The sequence below is a fragment of the Vombatus ursinus genome, unplaced genomic scaffold, assembly GCF_900497805.2.
Source record: "Vombatus ursinus unplaced genomic scaffold, bare-nosed wombat genome assembly UNPS02014812.1, whole genome shotgun sequence".
In the NCBI taxonomy this organism is placed as follows: domain Eukaryota; kingdom Metazoa; phylum Chordata; class Mammalia; order Diprotodontia; family Vombatidae; genus Vombatus; species Vombatus ursinus.
The window spans coordinates 13,374,871-13,392,739 of record NW_020954590.1 but is presented as its reverse complement, the minus strand read 5'-3'; the positions used below and the strand labels follow the sequence as shown (position 1 = coordinate 13,392,739).

The window sequence follows — 17,869 nt, the reverse complement described above, 5'->3', positions numbered from 1 at the left end:
GAATATTTTGTTTAAATATATAAAAAATTTTAACATTTACATAGTGTTTTCAAATTTATACATCACTTGATAATCTAATGTGTATGTGAATATAACTCTCTTGTGATCAAAACAGGCACTGTATGTTTTTTTTTTATTTTTGAGGCTATACTTTTATTCCTGTATCAAATATATACATATGATCTGAAACATATCTGTGTATAGGCACATACATATTTGTACACACATACATACTTGCATCCACTTAGTCCAGAAGTTTGTTTTGTTTTGTTTTGTTTCATTTAACTAACTAGTGGTCATTCTCTGTTTCTCTTTCTCTCACCCAAAGCTTGAAAGAGATGCTTATGTCCAGGCACTGGCAAGATTCACTTTGCTCACAGTGAGTTCAGGTATTACTGAAATGAAGCAGAAGAACATTGACACAATAAAGACACTCATCACAGTGGCTCATACAGATGGAAACTATTTGGGGAATTCATGGCATGAGGTATAATTAGTTTATTGTTATATTTATAATGCATTTTTGTTTTATGAGATATATTGATACTGAATAGTTAAACAGCGAATATAGCTGAAATACTTTGAGGAGAATTTATTTTATTTGCAGCAAATGTGAGGTGCTATAAAAAGTTACAGCTTTTTATATTTTGGACTTAGATTTTTCAAAGAAAAATCATTGCCACTCCCATTTTACTTCTTCTCAGGATATTGGTTTGTTGTTTGTTTGCTTACTATTAAGATTCTGAAATGCATCAGTCAGCTGGAGCTGGCACAGCTTATAGGGACTGGAGTGAAGCCACGCTACATCTCTGGCACCGTCCGAGGCAGAGAAGGCTCTTTCAGTGGAACAAAGGATCAGGCTCCAGATGAGTTTGTGGGCCTCGGACTAGGTGAGAATTTTCTAACTGGTTTTTTTTTTTTAATTGAAATGTGTTTTTTCATCTTCTAATTAGGAGTTACTTTCCTATATCTTTAAAATATTGCCTGAAGAGTTTGTAAAATGCATCTTGATCTTTCTTGTGTAATGAATTAAGATGAATAAAGAGAGGAAAAAGCTATCTGGTCAGCTCTCAATCATACTAATAACCCTTGTCAATGTTGCTATCAGGCCTATGCCTAGGCCTTTCCAGTTTTCATCTGGAAGAATAGTAGAGGTTAGGAGCAAAAGACTCAACTGAAGAGCAGTTTGAGTTAGACAAGAGTATAGAGTCTTGTCAGGAAAAGAAGGAAGCCTAAGAAATTATGTAGCCAAGATGGAAAAGAGCACATCTGAAACTGAAGGAAAATTGGTTCTAAAGTACTGGCAACTTACTTAATACACAGGGCTTTTTATCTTACACCATTTTGAATTGTAACTTTGTTTCTTGGAAATTTTCCCTAATTGCTTGTAACCAAAAAATCCTGGAAAACCCAAGTGGATTTTGTATTTATTTCAGCAAAGGTATAGAGACCAAAACTGAATTCTTGATCCAAGGTTGGACTTGAAATGGATAATTCTTGGGAAGTTATATCCATTTATGGCAATAAGGAAACAAGTGGTCTGGGCTGTCCTGGGTAATTAAGCCCAGATTCTTAAGAGCCACAGTAACTGGCATGTAAGACCTAAGAATTCCACCAACAGAGAAGCCATGTGCCACCAGTTTGGTGAACAAAAGTGGGAATCCAAAGCCATTTGGACAAATGCTTGGTGACCTTTGTGGAGAACTGAAAATCCATTCTAGAGTAAGAACAAAGTTCTAGGTGGTAGCTGGCGCTCTAGGTAGTAAGAGAATGATTATGGTAGCAAAATATAGGTGAACAAACCATTGCAGCAACCATAAGAGGTCCAGAAAGAGTACAGATGTTCAAATTAATTCAGAATACAAGCACATGGAGTTTTCACAGCACAGCAGTTCAGTTCAAGGATCTGTGATTTCATCAATTAGAGTCTCCTTCCACCAGTACATATTGTAGTCCACCTTAGTAGATGGTTTTTGTAAATTGCTTTGCCTGAAAAAGTTCATCACCTCACGGCCAACCTTCTAGTAATAAATCTCTTCATATTTAGTTAGGTTTTTGGATAACAGACATAGTTTCTCCCTAGGCCTATACTTGGTCTTTTCATCTTGCTATTTACTTAGCCTTTAAGAACACTTTGGTGAGACGCATCAAAAGATGCATCATTTTTGAGCAGACACATCAAAGCATATGTGGGAAGAGGACTTCTAAACAATAAGACATTTTGGAGGGACATTTTCAAGAATACAATATACTCTATATCTATAATATAATGTGATAGTATATTTTACATGATATAATAATGGTAATAACTCACATTTATATAGAACTTTAAGTTTTGCAAATCACTTTCTTTACAACAATCCTGTGAGGTATGTAGTACCCATGATCACACAGCTAACGTGTTGGAGTGGCAAATTTTGGATCTAAAGTCTCCTGATTCTAGGTCCATAATTCTATTCACTATACCATACTACCTCCAAAGAGATCTGGAACCCTATCCAACCACAGCTAAGTACAGAATGGGTAGCAAAGCCAACTCCAGAGCAAAGATCATTACCTGCCCCCAAAAGTAACCCAGAATAACACTGCAAGAATCAGGTGATTGATTAAATGCAGAACTGCCAGCAGTAGACTTTTTGTCAATAAGGGCTGGGTAATGGGGTCAGTACAGTCAAAGACTCTAGAATCTCCTTCTAGGATAGTTTTGACTATGGTAAAGAAGAACTTGTAGAACTCACTTTGCCATGTTATGGGAAAGAGATTAAAAGATTGTAGAGCCAGAGCTTGAAAGCACCTTAGAAGTCATTTTACAGATGAGGAAACTGAGGCCCAGGGAGATTAGATTACTTTTTCAAAGTCATGTAAGTAATGAGTAGCTGAGTCAGGATTTGAACCCAGATCCTCTGATCCTAGATCGCAAACTATACCATATGGAAGTTATGATTGCAGAACAAGGCCTTATCACAGGAAGACAAGAAAGAAAATTAGGGACTCTGTCATTAGAAGGGCTATGTCCAGATGAAGGAAAGTTATGCCTCCATTTCCTTCAGGGGTAGTTCGTATCTCTCTGGGACCACCTCATAATTCTAGGCTACTTTCTGGTGAAACCATTGTGGTATATCAGGTTGCTGGGACAGTTTCCAATGGAATTAGAAGCTCTCTAGCTGGTAAGAGTGTTGTTCCTGGAACAGAAGATGATTGAAAGGATCAGCATTGAGCTGTCAACATGGTGGTAAAGGAATGGAGATGCTATTTAATAAGAGAGGAGAAAAACAAAGCTACATGATTTTTTGACAGATGCTTATGTGACCCCCGGGGACATTTCTGCCTGGAGTTAATGCCTAGGAAAAGGGATTATTTTCTCAGAAGGTCTGTTTTCTCTGGAGTCACGAAGCAATCTCGTTTTAGTCCTCGTTTTTGTCTTTTCTTAGAAATAAGAATGGGCATTTCACAAATCTTCAGTTCTTTACAACTAATTACACATTCATTATGATGTTTGTCTTATAGTCACAGTACATTAGCTCTAGAAAAGAACTTTAGAGATTGTCTAATCCAACTGCTTCATTTTGCTGGTGAAAACACTGAGGCCTAAAGTCACACACCTATTTAGTGTCAGAAGCTGCAATTTTTAATGGAGAATAGTTTGTGGTAAAAATGCAAGTCTTGTTTTGTTTTATAATATAAAAAATAAAGAACTTTTGAAAATGTTTAGTATTATATCTAAAAATGAAGTAAAATTAATTTGATCCTAAAACATTTAACAAACTTCTCTAGCACTGCTTCTCCTCCAGACATTATATTTAACCAAGGGAAAAGATAACTGACCTATTACACATACATGTTAATATATCTACTGACTGTTCTGATAAAATTTAGATTTCAAGATCTGTACCTCCAGCCTGGTAAAATGAACTGAAAAAAAAATGCTTAGAATACATTACCTATAAATTTTCATCTTGAATTATAAGAAATATGCATGTTACATATGTGTAGTTAAAAGAAAAAGACCTAATGGCTTAGTCATTTTTAGAGATTGCTTTGGATCGCCATTGCAAATATATTCCTGTTTAGTTTGATGATATAAATAATCACACCTTTCATCGATTACTTGAAAAATCAGAAACTGGTGATGACAATATTTTGTCATCATGCAGATTCTTGGGACATTTTTCCAGTGTTTCATGAAACATATTCTTTCAACTCCTGGATAAATGTTTCAAGACTCTTTAGTGTGTATTTGTGAATAGTAATTCATTTGAATCTGTCTTTGCTCAACAATAATGAGAGTTCAGATCTACCAAACAGTAGAATTTACCCTCATATCCTTGCTATGAACATCTTTCCAGACAACTAAACCACTGACATTTCCCATGGAGTATTTGATCTCCTGCTTAATTTAGAGTTCTGAGGGATCCTGTTATAAGTTAGAGATCATATCGATCATCAGTTGTCTTTGCAGTATCCTGCCTAATGTCTATTTGCATGATAAACTGCCATAAGTCTGCAACCACTAACCTTCTGCCGAGCTCTTTATTTGTTGTGTGACCCTACAGGAATATCTTGCTCATCATTTATTCTATTGAGTGCTGCATAAACTGAAATTTCACTTCCCTCTTTATCTTGTACCAACAACCCATTGCTCATTGTGGTTTAATTTCATAGTGAATTTCACTGTTCTTTGGGGCTAAATGTTTGTGCTCTGAGCTTCTGCTGGTTATTAGTCAACTTTGAGCAGATGTAAATAATGTCAGTTGGTCAACTTTGGGCAGATGAAACTAATCCAGACAATTCTATACCCTTTAGAAACTCCTCTATCTTTATGTTATCCTGTTAAAGTTGTGACTGATGCAAATGTAACCTCTCTAGCCCTTTGTTTCATAAGCTACCAATGTACAGTGCCTTATGAATATAGTCATAAATTATTACATTTGAAGATGAAGTATATTTAGGGGCATAGAGAGCACGGTAGTCATAAAGATTAATGATGTGTTCTTTCCTATAGATTATGCTCTTCATTTTCTTGTTATAATAAATTATCTTTAAAATATCAATTGGCATATTATATTCATTTATCAGTTACTTATCAAACACCTACTATATGTAGAGAGGAGCAGTCAGGAAAAAAGAAGTCTTAAGTCTATTCTAAGGTGCATCAGTTGAAGAACCTGGACATGTTCTCTGATGTAAAAGAGAAACTGAGAAGACATGTTATCTGTCTTCAAGTATTTTAAGGGCTGTCATTTAAAAGAGGGGATGGACTTATTCTGTTTTGTCTCAGTGGGCAGAGCCCTGAGCAGTGAGTAGAAATTGCAAACAAGAAAATTTATACTTGATATAAGGGAAGGCTTCCTTATAATTAGCTGTCCAAGGATGAAATGGGTTGCCTTGGGAGTAAGTGGGTCACCCTACCCCCACTAGAGATGTTCAAGTAAAGGGTGGATGACCTCTTGTCAGGGATATTATAAGGCAGTAGAATTCTCACGTAGAAATGAGTTGAATTAGACGTCCTTTAAGGTACTTCCTGTGCAACTCTGAAATTCTGTAGCTATATCCTCAGCATTTTGCTAGTACTGTTAAGGTTAACTGAAAGTATAAGAAAAAGGTACAAAGAAAGCCATGTAGGAGAATGTTAAGAGGGAAATATGAAAAGACAGAATGGTGCAAAATTTTGGAGCACCTTGAGAGTAAGAATAAGGAATTTGAATATCATAAAGAATTAGAATCCCATCTTACAGGCACAAGGGAACCAATAATTATGGAGGAAAGAGAGTGAGCAATATATGATGAAAACGTCTTATTAAGATTTGTCTGATAAGAATACAGAGTGAATTAGAGAGGGATGAAACAAGAGGCAAAGAGATTGAGACGTAAAATGATGGGTCGAAAGACTAAGATGGCAAGAGTAGAAGTGGAAAGACATTTCTGCAGACGTTTCAAAGGACAAATTAATTAATGGCTTCTTAATTTATCAGTTGGCTAGAATTAGTGAAAGAGAAGAGAAATCAGGGATGAGTCTTAAGATTATGAGTTTGGGCAGCTGGGAGATCTGAAGTTTAAAAAAAAATTCAATTTTGAACATGTTGGATTTGAAGTGAAAATAGGACATCCAAATGGGAATAGCAGACTGTAACTAAACTGAGAGATACAGACTTGTAAATCATGTTTATAAAGGTGATAGTTGAAACTATGAGTCTGCGTAAGTGCTGAGTTTTCTAGGTAAGTTGACAGACATTTTATACTAAGTAATTCGGAACTGATTTTATTAGATTACTGGGTTTATGTTTCAATATGCTTTGATTTTAGGATCCTTAATAATCACATTTTATATCTCTGTAAGCCATTTTTGTATTTGTAGCAACACTGTATATATTTGGCAACCCTAAGATACTGTTACCAGTGATGTTGTTGAAAAGAATACCACATAAAACCTTTGTATTTAACCAGGAAAATTGATTCTAGGTATCTATCAATCATATTAATGTGCCTCTACCGAATTGTCTTTGCTCTTTTCCTCCCAAAAAGCTGAACTGACTTCGTAATTTATTTTTATGGTAGTTGGAGGAAATGTAGACTGGAAGCAGATAGCAAGTATTCAGGAATCCATTGGAGAAACCAGCTCACAAAGTGTTGTTGTTGCCGTAGATAGGTAAGGTACTCATTCCATTTCCTTTTTGGTTCACTACTATTTGAGCTACTTAAAATAACAAATAGTGTCATTAGAAGGTTTAGGTATTTACAGGAACTTCTAAAATTACTTTTAACTTAGTATTCCAGATTAGTATCTGTGTGTGTGTGTGTGTGTGTGTACATATGGTTAGCAACCTAATATACTAATGTAAGAAGAATAGAAACAAGTAAATTTATGGATTTTAAATTGAAATTTTAGTGTAAAAAAAAAAGCAATGGCCTAGAGTAAAAAGAAAATACATTTCTTATGTAAAGTATTTTTTACTTTATTATCCCTTAAGAAGCATTTTATTGACTTTACCAATGGCTATAGCCTTTATAGCCGTACAAAGCTGTGGTTATCTTTCTTGTCCTGTCCCCTTAGTGCTGGTGTCCTTTGGAGCTTGTTCTTAGTCCCCGTCACTTTTCTCCTTAACTTCTTTCTTTTTGCACTTTTATCCCCTTCTAAGGCTTCCATTCCCATCTCTGGGTAAAACTCTACTTAAGGCATTGATCCCCCTCCTCTGAACATCAGTCCTGCATTTTTAACTTCCTGTTGGATAGCTCTACATGAACATGTTATGGACACATCCAAAACTCATTCATCATTTTGTGCTCAAATTATGTCCTTCTTTCCAGCCTCTTTTTTTGAATGATATCACCATCTTCCTACTTAACCCACACTCAAAATCTTGGCATTGTAGTTACTCTTCCTCTTTTACCCACAACCAGTAATTTGCCAAGCCCTTTCTAATCTACTTCTGAAGTCTGTTTTCTATCTGTCTCTTGCTCTGTACCTGTGCTGCCACTGCCTACCCGTACATAAGACCTTATTGCCCCTTTCCTCAAAAATTAAGTCTCTCTGCTCTCCCTCTCCAATGCATCTTTCACTAAATTAACCTTCCTAATTCATAGGTATATCCTATGCATTGTCACTCCCCTGCTTCCAGAACTTTCAATGATTCCCCATTGCATATAGGTTGAAATACAGATTAAAATTTTGACATTTAAGTTCATTTACAATATGGCTCCAGCCTATCATTCTAGTTATATTTCATCCTGTTCGCTTTTATACACTCCATTTGAGCCAATATGGATCACTACCTATTCTTTGAATATTTTCTGTCTTCTGCTCTTATACAGTAGCTCTGACTTTTAAAACATAGTGCCTGAACACATTTATTTCACATCACCACCTTACTGAAATCTCTCTCTTTAAAATCCAACTTAAGTGACACTTCTTACAGTAACCTTTGACTGGAAATGTTTATCCCTCTTCAAGTTCTTGATAACGCCTTGTTTATTCCTGTGCCCTTATAGCATTCTCACTTGTTTCATGGTTCTTTGTGTACATTTCTTATCCTGACAACCTGCCTATTTGATTATAAGCTCCTTAAGGGCAGGAATTTTTCATCTATGTACCCATAGTATTTGAAACAATGACAGTGCACTTAACCAAAATGTTTTTAATTCAATTATGCTATTAATGTAAATGGAGTTGGAATTCATAGCTTGGCTTTAAATGCTCAGTGGACCGTTTCAAGAGTGTTTATAGCCTTAAAGATGACTGGTTACTCCACCCATGCCTCTGTACTAACCTTAAACTATTCATAATTTGCATTTTATATGTTTTTAAGATTTACAAGGTCTTTTTCTTGAAACAGCTCTGTAAGACAGGCAGTACAATAATTTTCTTCAGTTTAATAATGAGGAAAATGAGATTCAAGAGACTTGCCTATGGTCACATTTTCTATAAATTTGTATTAAGACCTTTACATGTTGTCTGTGAAAAATTACTTCAAATTCTAATCCTTTTCTAGACTTTTAAAACAGTACAGGAAAACAAACTATTTCTCAAAGGGGAGAATTTGACAATTAGGGCTATCAAATCAAGAATAAAAGCTAATAATCATTTCTGAACAAATGAAAAATGACTAACTCATCTGTTTTGTTTCATACAAAAGAATTCTATTAGTTTCATCTAATTAATATTTTGTGAATGCTTACAGCTTCATGTAAGATACCTGTCGTGTAATGTTATTATAATATAATATAATGTTGTATATTATTGTATTATTATATTATTATAATATTACTATTATTCAGCAATATAATGTAATTATGTGATCCACTGTGTCAAAGAGTATAAAACACAATGAAAATTGATAAATGTTTGAGGTTTAGTTCATTCTGCAAACAATGTAAGTAATGAAAATATTACTTTACCAAATGCCCAGTGTGCTTCTTAATTAAAAAAAAAAATTTTAAAGAGTCATAACTCCAAGTTTTTATAAATAATCATGGATTTTTCTCCCTCTTCTCCACTCTTTTGCCCTCTGGCCAGAATATTTACGGGATCTACAAGGCTTGATGGAAATGCTATTGGTAAGTTGGTAAACTTACTGTTACACTTACAGATTGACTTTTTGATTAAAAAGTTAAAGACTGAGTTAACAATTTCATTCTATATTTGCTTTACAGTGGATTTTGTCCGTTGGCTTTGTGCTGTGTCTATGGATGAATTGCTTTCTACTACACATCCTCGCATGTTTAGTTTGCAGAAGATAGTAGAAATATCTTATTATAACATGGGAAGAATAAGATTACAGTGGTCTAGAATTTGGGAAGTCATTGGAGACCATTTTAATAAGGTATTTAATTAATTATTATACCACGTCATTCATAAACTCCTGTGTTGCCTTATGGTAGCACAGAGGAAATTGATTTCTTGGAGGTTATAGCAGCAGAGCACTAGCTCTTAAGAGATTCTGCTAAGCTCAAAAGACTTTGAGTATGGGGAATGCTCACTTCTAGAAGTTTGGGAACATTCACTTCTAGAAGTTTAGCCACTAAATTATTTGGGGTTTGTTTGTTTGTTTTTTTGGTTACAATATTGCATGAAAGAAGTAAAATGACCTTGGTTCTGTGGCTTCTGCCGCTAGTCCTGTAATCTTCCTGGGCTCCAGGTAATAGATGCATCAGAGGTTCCTTCCAACTTTAAATCCATAATCCTGTTACATGGTAACAGTGGCAGAAAATGGGTCAAAGGATGCTAAGAATAAAACCGACACAGACATTTAACTGTTGCCACTCTCAACATATGATATTTATTCAGAGACCAGCAAGAAAATGAACCATGTCTATATTCAATTAGCCATTCAATCAGCAAACATTAATTAAGCACCTACTATATGCCAGGCATTGTGCTAGATACTGGAGTTGTAAATACAAAGAATGAATCAATTCCTGCTCTGAATAAGCAGAATTTCTTAATAGGGGAGAAAACAAGCATATATATGTGTGTTGATATGTGTATAAATGTGTTTAAATGTTGATATGTGTATAAACATGTATATATAAATACACGCACATAAATACAAATAAGGGTAGAGTGGTTAAATATAAAGCAGTAAGAGAGAGGAAAATGGCAGTTAGGTGACACAGTAGATAGAGAGCCAGCCCTGGAGTCAGGAAGACTCATCTCCCTTTGTTCAGACCTGGCCTCAGACGCTCACTGGCGTGTGACCCTGGTCAAGTCACTTACCTCTGTTTGCTTCAGTTTCTTCATCTGTAAAATGAGCTGGAGAAGGACATTTCAAACCACTCTAGTACCTTTGCCAAGAAAACCCCAAGAGGGGGTCACAGAGTTGGGCACAGCTGAAAATGACTGAACAACAAGAGAAGGAAAATGTTAATATTTAGAGGAATCAGGAAAGGCTTTATGTAAAAGGTGTGCTTGAACTGTTTCTTAAAGGAAGATTCTTATGAAGTGGAGGTATGGAAAGAATTCATTTCTGGAATATATGCATTTGTATTGTATATTGTTTATACATACTTGTTCTTTCCTCCATTAGAATACTAATACAGGCTAGTGCAAATGTGTGGAGATGGGAGGTGAGATGCCATGTGTGAAAAACAGATGATAGTTTAGCAGAACTAAAGAGGGGGAGGGGAGTGATGTTAAGTGAGGCATGAAGACAGATAGGTATAAAATTGTGAAGAACTTTAAAAGCCAACAGTCAATCAGTAAGTATTTATTAATTCCCTGCCATCAGACAGGCGTTGTATAAGGTGTCAAGAAGACGAGTACAAAGAATGAAATGCAGTTAGCTTACATTCCAGTGGTGGAGACAGCAAGTATATTTTAAAATGTCACTCAGTCAATAAACATTTATTAAGTGCCTACTGTATCCCAGGCACTATGTGCTAAATGCTAGGGATACAAAGAAAGGCAGAAGACAGTGTCTACTCTCGAGGAGTTCACAATCTAATGAGGGAAACAACATATGAACAGCTATGTGTATATTCAGGATAAATACGAAATTATCTATAGAGGAAAGACATCAGAATTAAACGTGATTGGGAATGGCGTCTTGTAGGAAATGAGATTTTAGCAAGGACGTGAAGGATACTGAGGAAGCCAGGGTACAAAGATGAAGAAAAGCGTTCCAGGCATGGAGGATAGCCACTGAAAATTCCCAGAGCCAGGAGATGGAGTATCTTATTCAAGGAGCAGCAAGGAAGACAGTGTCACTGTATGTGTAAGTATGTGGTGAGGTATACGGTATAAGAAGACTGGAAAGGTAAGGGAGGGCATTAGGTAATAAAATGCTTTGAATGCCAGAGTATTTTATATTTGCTCTTGGAGGTGATGGGAAAGCAGCGGAATTTATTGAATAGAGGGATGAAGTGGTAGGACCTGCGCTTTAGAAAAGTCACTTGAGTGGCTGAAGGAAGAATGGATGGACTGGAGCAGGGAGAGATTTGTGGCGGACCGACCCACCAGCGAGCTTTTGCAGTAGCCCAGGTCTGAAGAGAAGAGGGTTTGCACAAAGGTGATGGTAGTAGCAGAGGAGAGAACAGATGTATTTAAGAGATACTACAAAGGTGAAATCAACATGTGGGGAGCTGAGACAGAGTGAGTAATCAAGAATTATGGAAAGGAAAAGGGAATAAGCATTTATAAAGCATGTACAATCTGTCAGACATTGTGCTAAGTGCTTTACAGCAGCCCTGAGAGGTAGGTGTTGTTATTATCTCCATTTTACAGTTGAAGAAACTGAGGGAAAGAGAAGTTAAATGATTTGCCCAGGGTCATGCAACTAGTGAGTGTCTGAGGCTGGATTTGAGCTTAGGTATTCCTGACTCGAGGCCCAGCACACTGTTCGCTGCATCATGTAGCTGACCCAGAATGATACCTAGATTATAGGAGCCTGGGAGACTAGAAGGATGGTTTTGCCCTTGATAGTAATAGGGAAGCTTGGAAGTGGGGGAAGGTTTTTTGGGGAAAATAATTCACTTTTGGATATGTCAAATTTAAAACATCTATAGGACATCCAGTTTGAGGTGTCTAATAGTCAATTGGAGATATAAGACTGGAGTTCAGCAGAGAAGTTATGCCTGGGTAAGTTGATTTGAGAATCATTAGTGCAGAGATAATAATTGAATCCATGGGAGCATATACGATCACCAAGTGAAATAGTATATTGCATAAATATAAAGTTAATAAACATGTAAATGAATACATAGACAAAGTAGATAAAAATAAGGTAGTTTGGGAGGAAGGGGATCTTGGAGTGAACAGGAAAGGCTTCTTGTAGGAAGATGGTGTTATGAGCTGAATCTTAAAGTGAAAGGGACCCCATTAACAGAGATAAGAAGGCAATGGATTCCAGGCATGTGAGACAGCCAGTGAATAGGTACAGAGGCAAGAGAGGGAAAATTGTGAGAGAGGAACAGAGAGACCAGCTTGACTGGATCAGAGATTATGGGATAAGGGAGTACCATCTAATCCAATAAGGCTGTAAAGGTAGGTTGGGGCCAAGTTGTATAGGGCTTTAAAAGCTTAACAGGAGAGTTTAACTTTTATTCTAGAGGAAATAAGGAGCCACTGAAGTGTATTGAGTAGGAGAGTAAGTTGGTCAGATCTACATTTAAGGAAAATCAATTTGGTAGCTGTGTAGGATGGAATGGAGTTAGAAGAGACAAGCTAGGGAAACCAGTTAGGAAATAATAATAATCTAGGTGAGAGATGATGAGGGCCTAAGCTAAGGTTAAGTGGCTGTGTGAGTGGAGAGAAATTGTCAAATGTGCATATTGTGGAAGTAGATTTGGCAGATTTTGGCAGCTGCTTAGATATGTGAGGTGAGGGAGAATGTAAATTATGAGTTAACTGCCAATATTATGAACGTGAAAGACTGGAAGGAAGGTGGTACATTGGACAGATATTGGAACAAGGGGAGGATTAGGGAGAAAAGAATTCTGTCTTGGACATGTTGAGTTTGACATGTACCCAAAACATTCTTACTTTACTTGAAATCAAAGGTTGTAAAGCAGTTGCAGTTAAGTGAAAAAGACAGATCATAGGATCATCTTAGAAAAGCAAATGAGATAATTAGCTTTGTTATTTTGGGACGAATAACAAGTATCAGTTATCCTATGAAATGATCATCACATTCTGTAGTTCCCATGGGGATCGTAAAGCAAACAGATTATAGCAGGATTGTTGTAGAGGATGAAAATATCAAAAAACTTTATTCAGAGCTTGAAAAGATTGTCCAAAATAAGTCAACCTCTACCTTGAAATGTGGCAACTTCAGTGCAAAAGTGGTCACAGAAAAATATGGCAAAAAATATGATGGAAAATAAGATTAAGGTATAACAGGTCAAAGACTTCTATAGTACATCCATATATTACACCTTTATTTATGGAATTGGAAGGCGCTGGACTTGGAACACTACAAACAAAATGAGATTGACTGTATCTTAACTAGGAAACGCCTTGTTACTGAATGCATATACTTTCTGAACCTGCTATGTGCAGTCAGGTCATTGACAGCTAAAACAAAGGTAAAAATCAATACAAAAATAGAAAGGATGAAGAAATCTTATCCTTTCATCTCAAACAACGTGTTTTGTCTAAGTAAGCTGTTAACTACAGGAAAAAAATAGAAGTGAACAAAAGTGAAATCATTGTTCCTGATTATCACCATTTTAAAGTGTTTTACAATGTGATAGCATTTGAGAGTTGAGAAGGACCTCGGTGTCATCCGGTGCGCCCCTATATAAAGGGTATCTCCCTCATTAATGTTCTTTACAAGCAATCTTCAGTCCTCTACTTGGAGACTTCCAGGAGGTGAAACCTTCTCCTAACAGCCCATTCCACTTTTGGATAGCTCTAATTTTTGTGAGTTTTCATCAAGCCTAAATTGTTCTTTTTGCAGCTTCCAACTATGTAATAGGTACAGTCACTGTAGTGAGAAGAGGGTAGGAAACCACTAACTGCCTCATCCATCAGGCTTACCTTCAACTTGCCTTACCTCACGAAAACATATAATAGCTCAAGAGATTGTAGAATACAAACTCACTGGTGAGAGATTACCGTGGAAGAGGATGAGTGATTACAAGTAACATCACATTTTTTTTAAAATGATAATCAGTTAAGAGGAAAAATGGTTCTGCAGAGAGTTTGACTGTGACTTAGTTGACATCATCTGAAGAGCACATACAGAAAAACCTGTTGGAAAGACAACAAATACTTGTTAAAATGAGGTAGACATGCTGGCATTTCTGTGACCCATCTCAGTGATAATACTGTAGCTATATTTGGACTTTACCATCTCAAAGTTACCTTAAAAAGTGGCAGTGGTACCTAAGAATGTGAAGTAAGGAAGTGTGACCAAACCCCAATAAATGCAGAAGAAGAAGAAACCTGTGGTGGAGGCAGGTTAATGTTAAAGGCAGTTGGATTCATTGAATTTTAAAGATGTCTCAAAGAGAGGAAGATTCTAAAAGAATAGAAAAAAAATCACAAAAGAAACTTTACCTTTCTCTTTCATCAAAAGAAACGCAACTGGAAAGACCTAACTTTTTGCTCTATAAGGTCATACATCAAAGATATTCTTGATAAAATCAGCAGGAGACTGGTCAGATCAGCTCCCAGGTAGCACAGACTAGTTCTTAGTCAGGTTATTTCCAATCCACTGCACGATGAGCCAGGGAAGCAACTGAAGTTTCATTGTGTCAGCACCATCTGGTTGGGATCTCAAGTTTCCTCCAAGGGGCAGAGCAGATTCTGGGTTCATATAATAAAAAGGAGAATAAGGAGCTATGGCTAAACTAAATCAAACCATTAGGAGACTGAGCTAAAACCCTGTAATTACTGAAAGAGGTAGGGCTTAGTGTTAGCTCCTCCATCCGGAACTAAGCAGGGCCTGCCTACATCATGCAGAAATGGGAAGGAATAAAGCCTGACCAAAGTGCAAATCCAGAAACTTCTGGAGATTGTAGTAAACAGAAGAAAATGCTGAGCACAGTGAAGAAATCATATGGAGTGAGGAAAAATCCAAGTGGTAAACCCAGAAAAAGAGAGAAAATCCATTTCAAGTCCAGGTAGAGGCTCAGAGAAAAAATACCCTGGACCTAAGAACAAGAATACTTGGGGGAAAATGAAGCAAGAGATAATAAATTGTAATGATAAAGAAAATGTCACCTAAAGAGGAAATGTTGAACAGCAAGGAGAATCAATAGTTAAGCAAAAAATTGAAATCCCTCAAAATTAGAATGGGCCAAACAAAAGATAATGACTGTATGAGACAACAGGCATCACATAAATCTCGCTTTTGTCCGAACTAGACTAAGGATGGATGAACACATAAAACAAAGAAAAGGGAGAAAGTGGATTTCAGAGGGAGGGTAGGATACAAAAGAGAGTAGTCATAAGCAAAACAAACTTAAGCATCAAAAAGTACAATGTGAAAGGGGATTAAAAGGAAAGAAAGAATTAAAACCCGTAGTCAGGCACAGGACAAGGGAGAGAAAAGAAGAAAAATGAAGTGAAAACAGGTCATTTAAGTATAGATCACTGGTGTGTTAAGTAGATTCTTTTAAAACTAGGAAAGTAACAGTACATCAAAGTAGAATTTTGAAAATCTAAGAAGTAGTTAACAAAATTGAAAGTAATAACACATATACATGTTTGTGCATATGTACATACATGTTTATATACCTGTGTATGTGTCTCTATATAATTTATGAAAGTAAGAACTGGATTTTTAAAAACTAGTAAAAGAGATAAATAGCTAGTCTTATTTTTAAAAAGAAGAGTAAACCAAATTGTCAATATCAAAAAGTTTTAAAGGACATTTTACAATAGTTATAGACAAAGTAAAAGAAACTTTCAGAAGCTTATTTTGCCTAATTTTATATCAACAAAACTGATTACTTAGGTGAAATGGGAGGATATCATTTTAAAAAATATAAATACCTGGATTAGCAGAAAAACTACATTGTATGTATAATCCAATATCAGATAAAGAAATTAAAGAAGCCACAGATCAACTCCAAAAAAGGGGAGAAAAACTTAGGACCATATGTGTTTATAAGTTAATTCTATCAAATATTGAAAGAATTAGTAAATACAATATCATATCAACAATGTACAAAAATAGGAAAAGAAGGTCTCATTCTAGATTCTTTCTTTGATAGAAATATGGTCTTAATGCCTAAACCAGGGAGAGATAAAGGAGAGAAAGAAAGCTATAATATCCCTAACAAATATTGATGCAGAAGTATTAGAACAACATACTAAAAAAAAAAATTACACACTTTGACCAAGTTGGATTTATACTGAAAAATGCAGTATTTGTTCAGTATGATGAAAACCATAAAATAAAGAACCATACTAATGACATGAAGAAAATCATATTTTATCGATAGAAGCAGAAAAGATAAAATTTAATACCCATTGCAATTTTTTTGTTTTGTTTTTAAAACCACACTAGAAAGTATAGGAATAAATGGACCTTTTCATAATGTGGTAAGTAGCATCTAAAACAAAGAGTCAGCATTTTGTGAAGCAAAGATAAAACCCTTCATTTTAAGATCAGGGGCAAAGTAATGTTCATTATCATCACTGCTGTTTGACATAGTGCTGAAAATGCATGCAATAGCAAGAAAACAAGAAAAAAAAATTGGCATGGGCTAAGTAAGCATAGGCAAAAAGGAAATGCTTATCTCTTTTTGCAGATAATGTGATTGTGTACTTAGAAAATGTTACAGAATAAACTAAAATACTTAAAATAATAAATAGTTCTATCTTCTCCCTTAAATGATCTCCAGTATTTTGTTTGTATGTAGTTGTTTACATGTTCTTTCACCTGTTAGATTGTAGGCTCTTTTAGAGGAAGGACTGTTTTACCTTTCTGTATAACTCTAGCACTTGGCACAGAGCTCAGCATGTAGTAGGCACTTAATAAATGCTTTTTGACTAGTTGACTTGACATGATTAAAAAAGAAGCATCAGTCATGTAGCAAGCCATCATGATGTACTGGTACCCACAATAAAGGGGTGTTGGGTGGACCCTCTATGGAAGATTTGTGTAAAGATTGGTATTTATTTAAAGACATGAGTGTTTTGCAATCTATACTAGTTGTAAAAATACACTAAGATCCATTGAAGCATCTTAGTAGTTCTTGTTTATATTTGTTTGGCCTTTGTATAAAACTCTTCTTTGTTAATTGTTGAAATATTGATGTGCAGTATCATAATAAATATAGGTTTTTGTTACCTATTATTAAATAAAGTTTCAAATAATTATCTTCAGAATCATACCTCTTTTTCCTATTGAACAGCAATAGTTAGACTTATAGAAGAAATATAAGTTCTAGTATTTCTGTCTGGTATTTTTAAAAATTTTTATTTCCAGAGGCAGCTAGGTGGCGCAGTGGCTAGAGCTCTGGCCTTGGAATCAAGAGGACCTGAGTTCAAATTTGGCCTCAGACATTTGACACTTACTAGCTGTGGGACCCTGGGCAAGTCATTTAACCCCGACTGCCTTAGGAAAAAAAATAATTTCCAAATTATTTGGCCAAAATATACATAAAATTAATTTTCAATGTTAACATTAATGCTTTATATCTGTTTTGTTGTAACAGGTTGGCTGCAACCCCAATGAAGATGTAGCTATTTTTGCAGTAGACTCCTTGAGGCAGTTATCAATGAAGTTCTTAGAGAAAGGGGAGCTTGCAAATTTCCGATTCCAGAAGGATTTCTTAAGACCATTTGAACATATAATGAAGAGAAACAGGTAACTGTAATCAGTTATTCCAGAGAAGTAAAAAAAACTTTTTTATCATTTGTTAATTTTTTTCATAGCATTTTTTAAAAACAGATTTCTTTTTCACAATATTGTATCTTTATACA

The 17,869-nt window shown here is 35.6% G+C and overlaps 1 protein-coding gene across 1 annotated transcript in view; it reads left to right on the top strand.

Moving 5' to 3' along the window:
* The window catches only part of LOC114053879 (brefeldin A-inhibited guanine nucleotide-exchange protein 1), a 152,101-nt gene that overhangs the window by 98,498 nt on the left and 35,734 nt on the right, over window positions 1-17,869 (top strand). Inside the window, exons 21-26 of the mRNA XM_027876986.1 lie at window positions 329-487; window positions 740-890; window positions 6,556-6,646; window positions 9,011-9,051; window positions 9,148-9,317; window positions 17,602-17,753. Of these exons, the coding sequence (XP_027732787.1) occupies window positions 329-487; window positions 740-890; window positions 6,556-6,646; window positions 9,011-9,051; window positions 9,148-9,317; window positions 17,602-17,753 (764 nt within the window). The remainder of the gene's footprint in view (window positions 1-328; window positions 488-739; window positions 891-6,555; window positions 6,647-9,010; window positions 9,052-9,147; window positions 9,318-17,601; window positions 17,754-17,869) is intronic.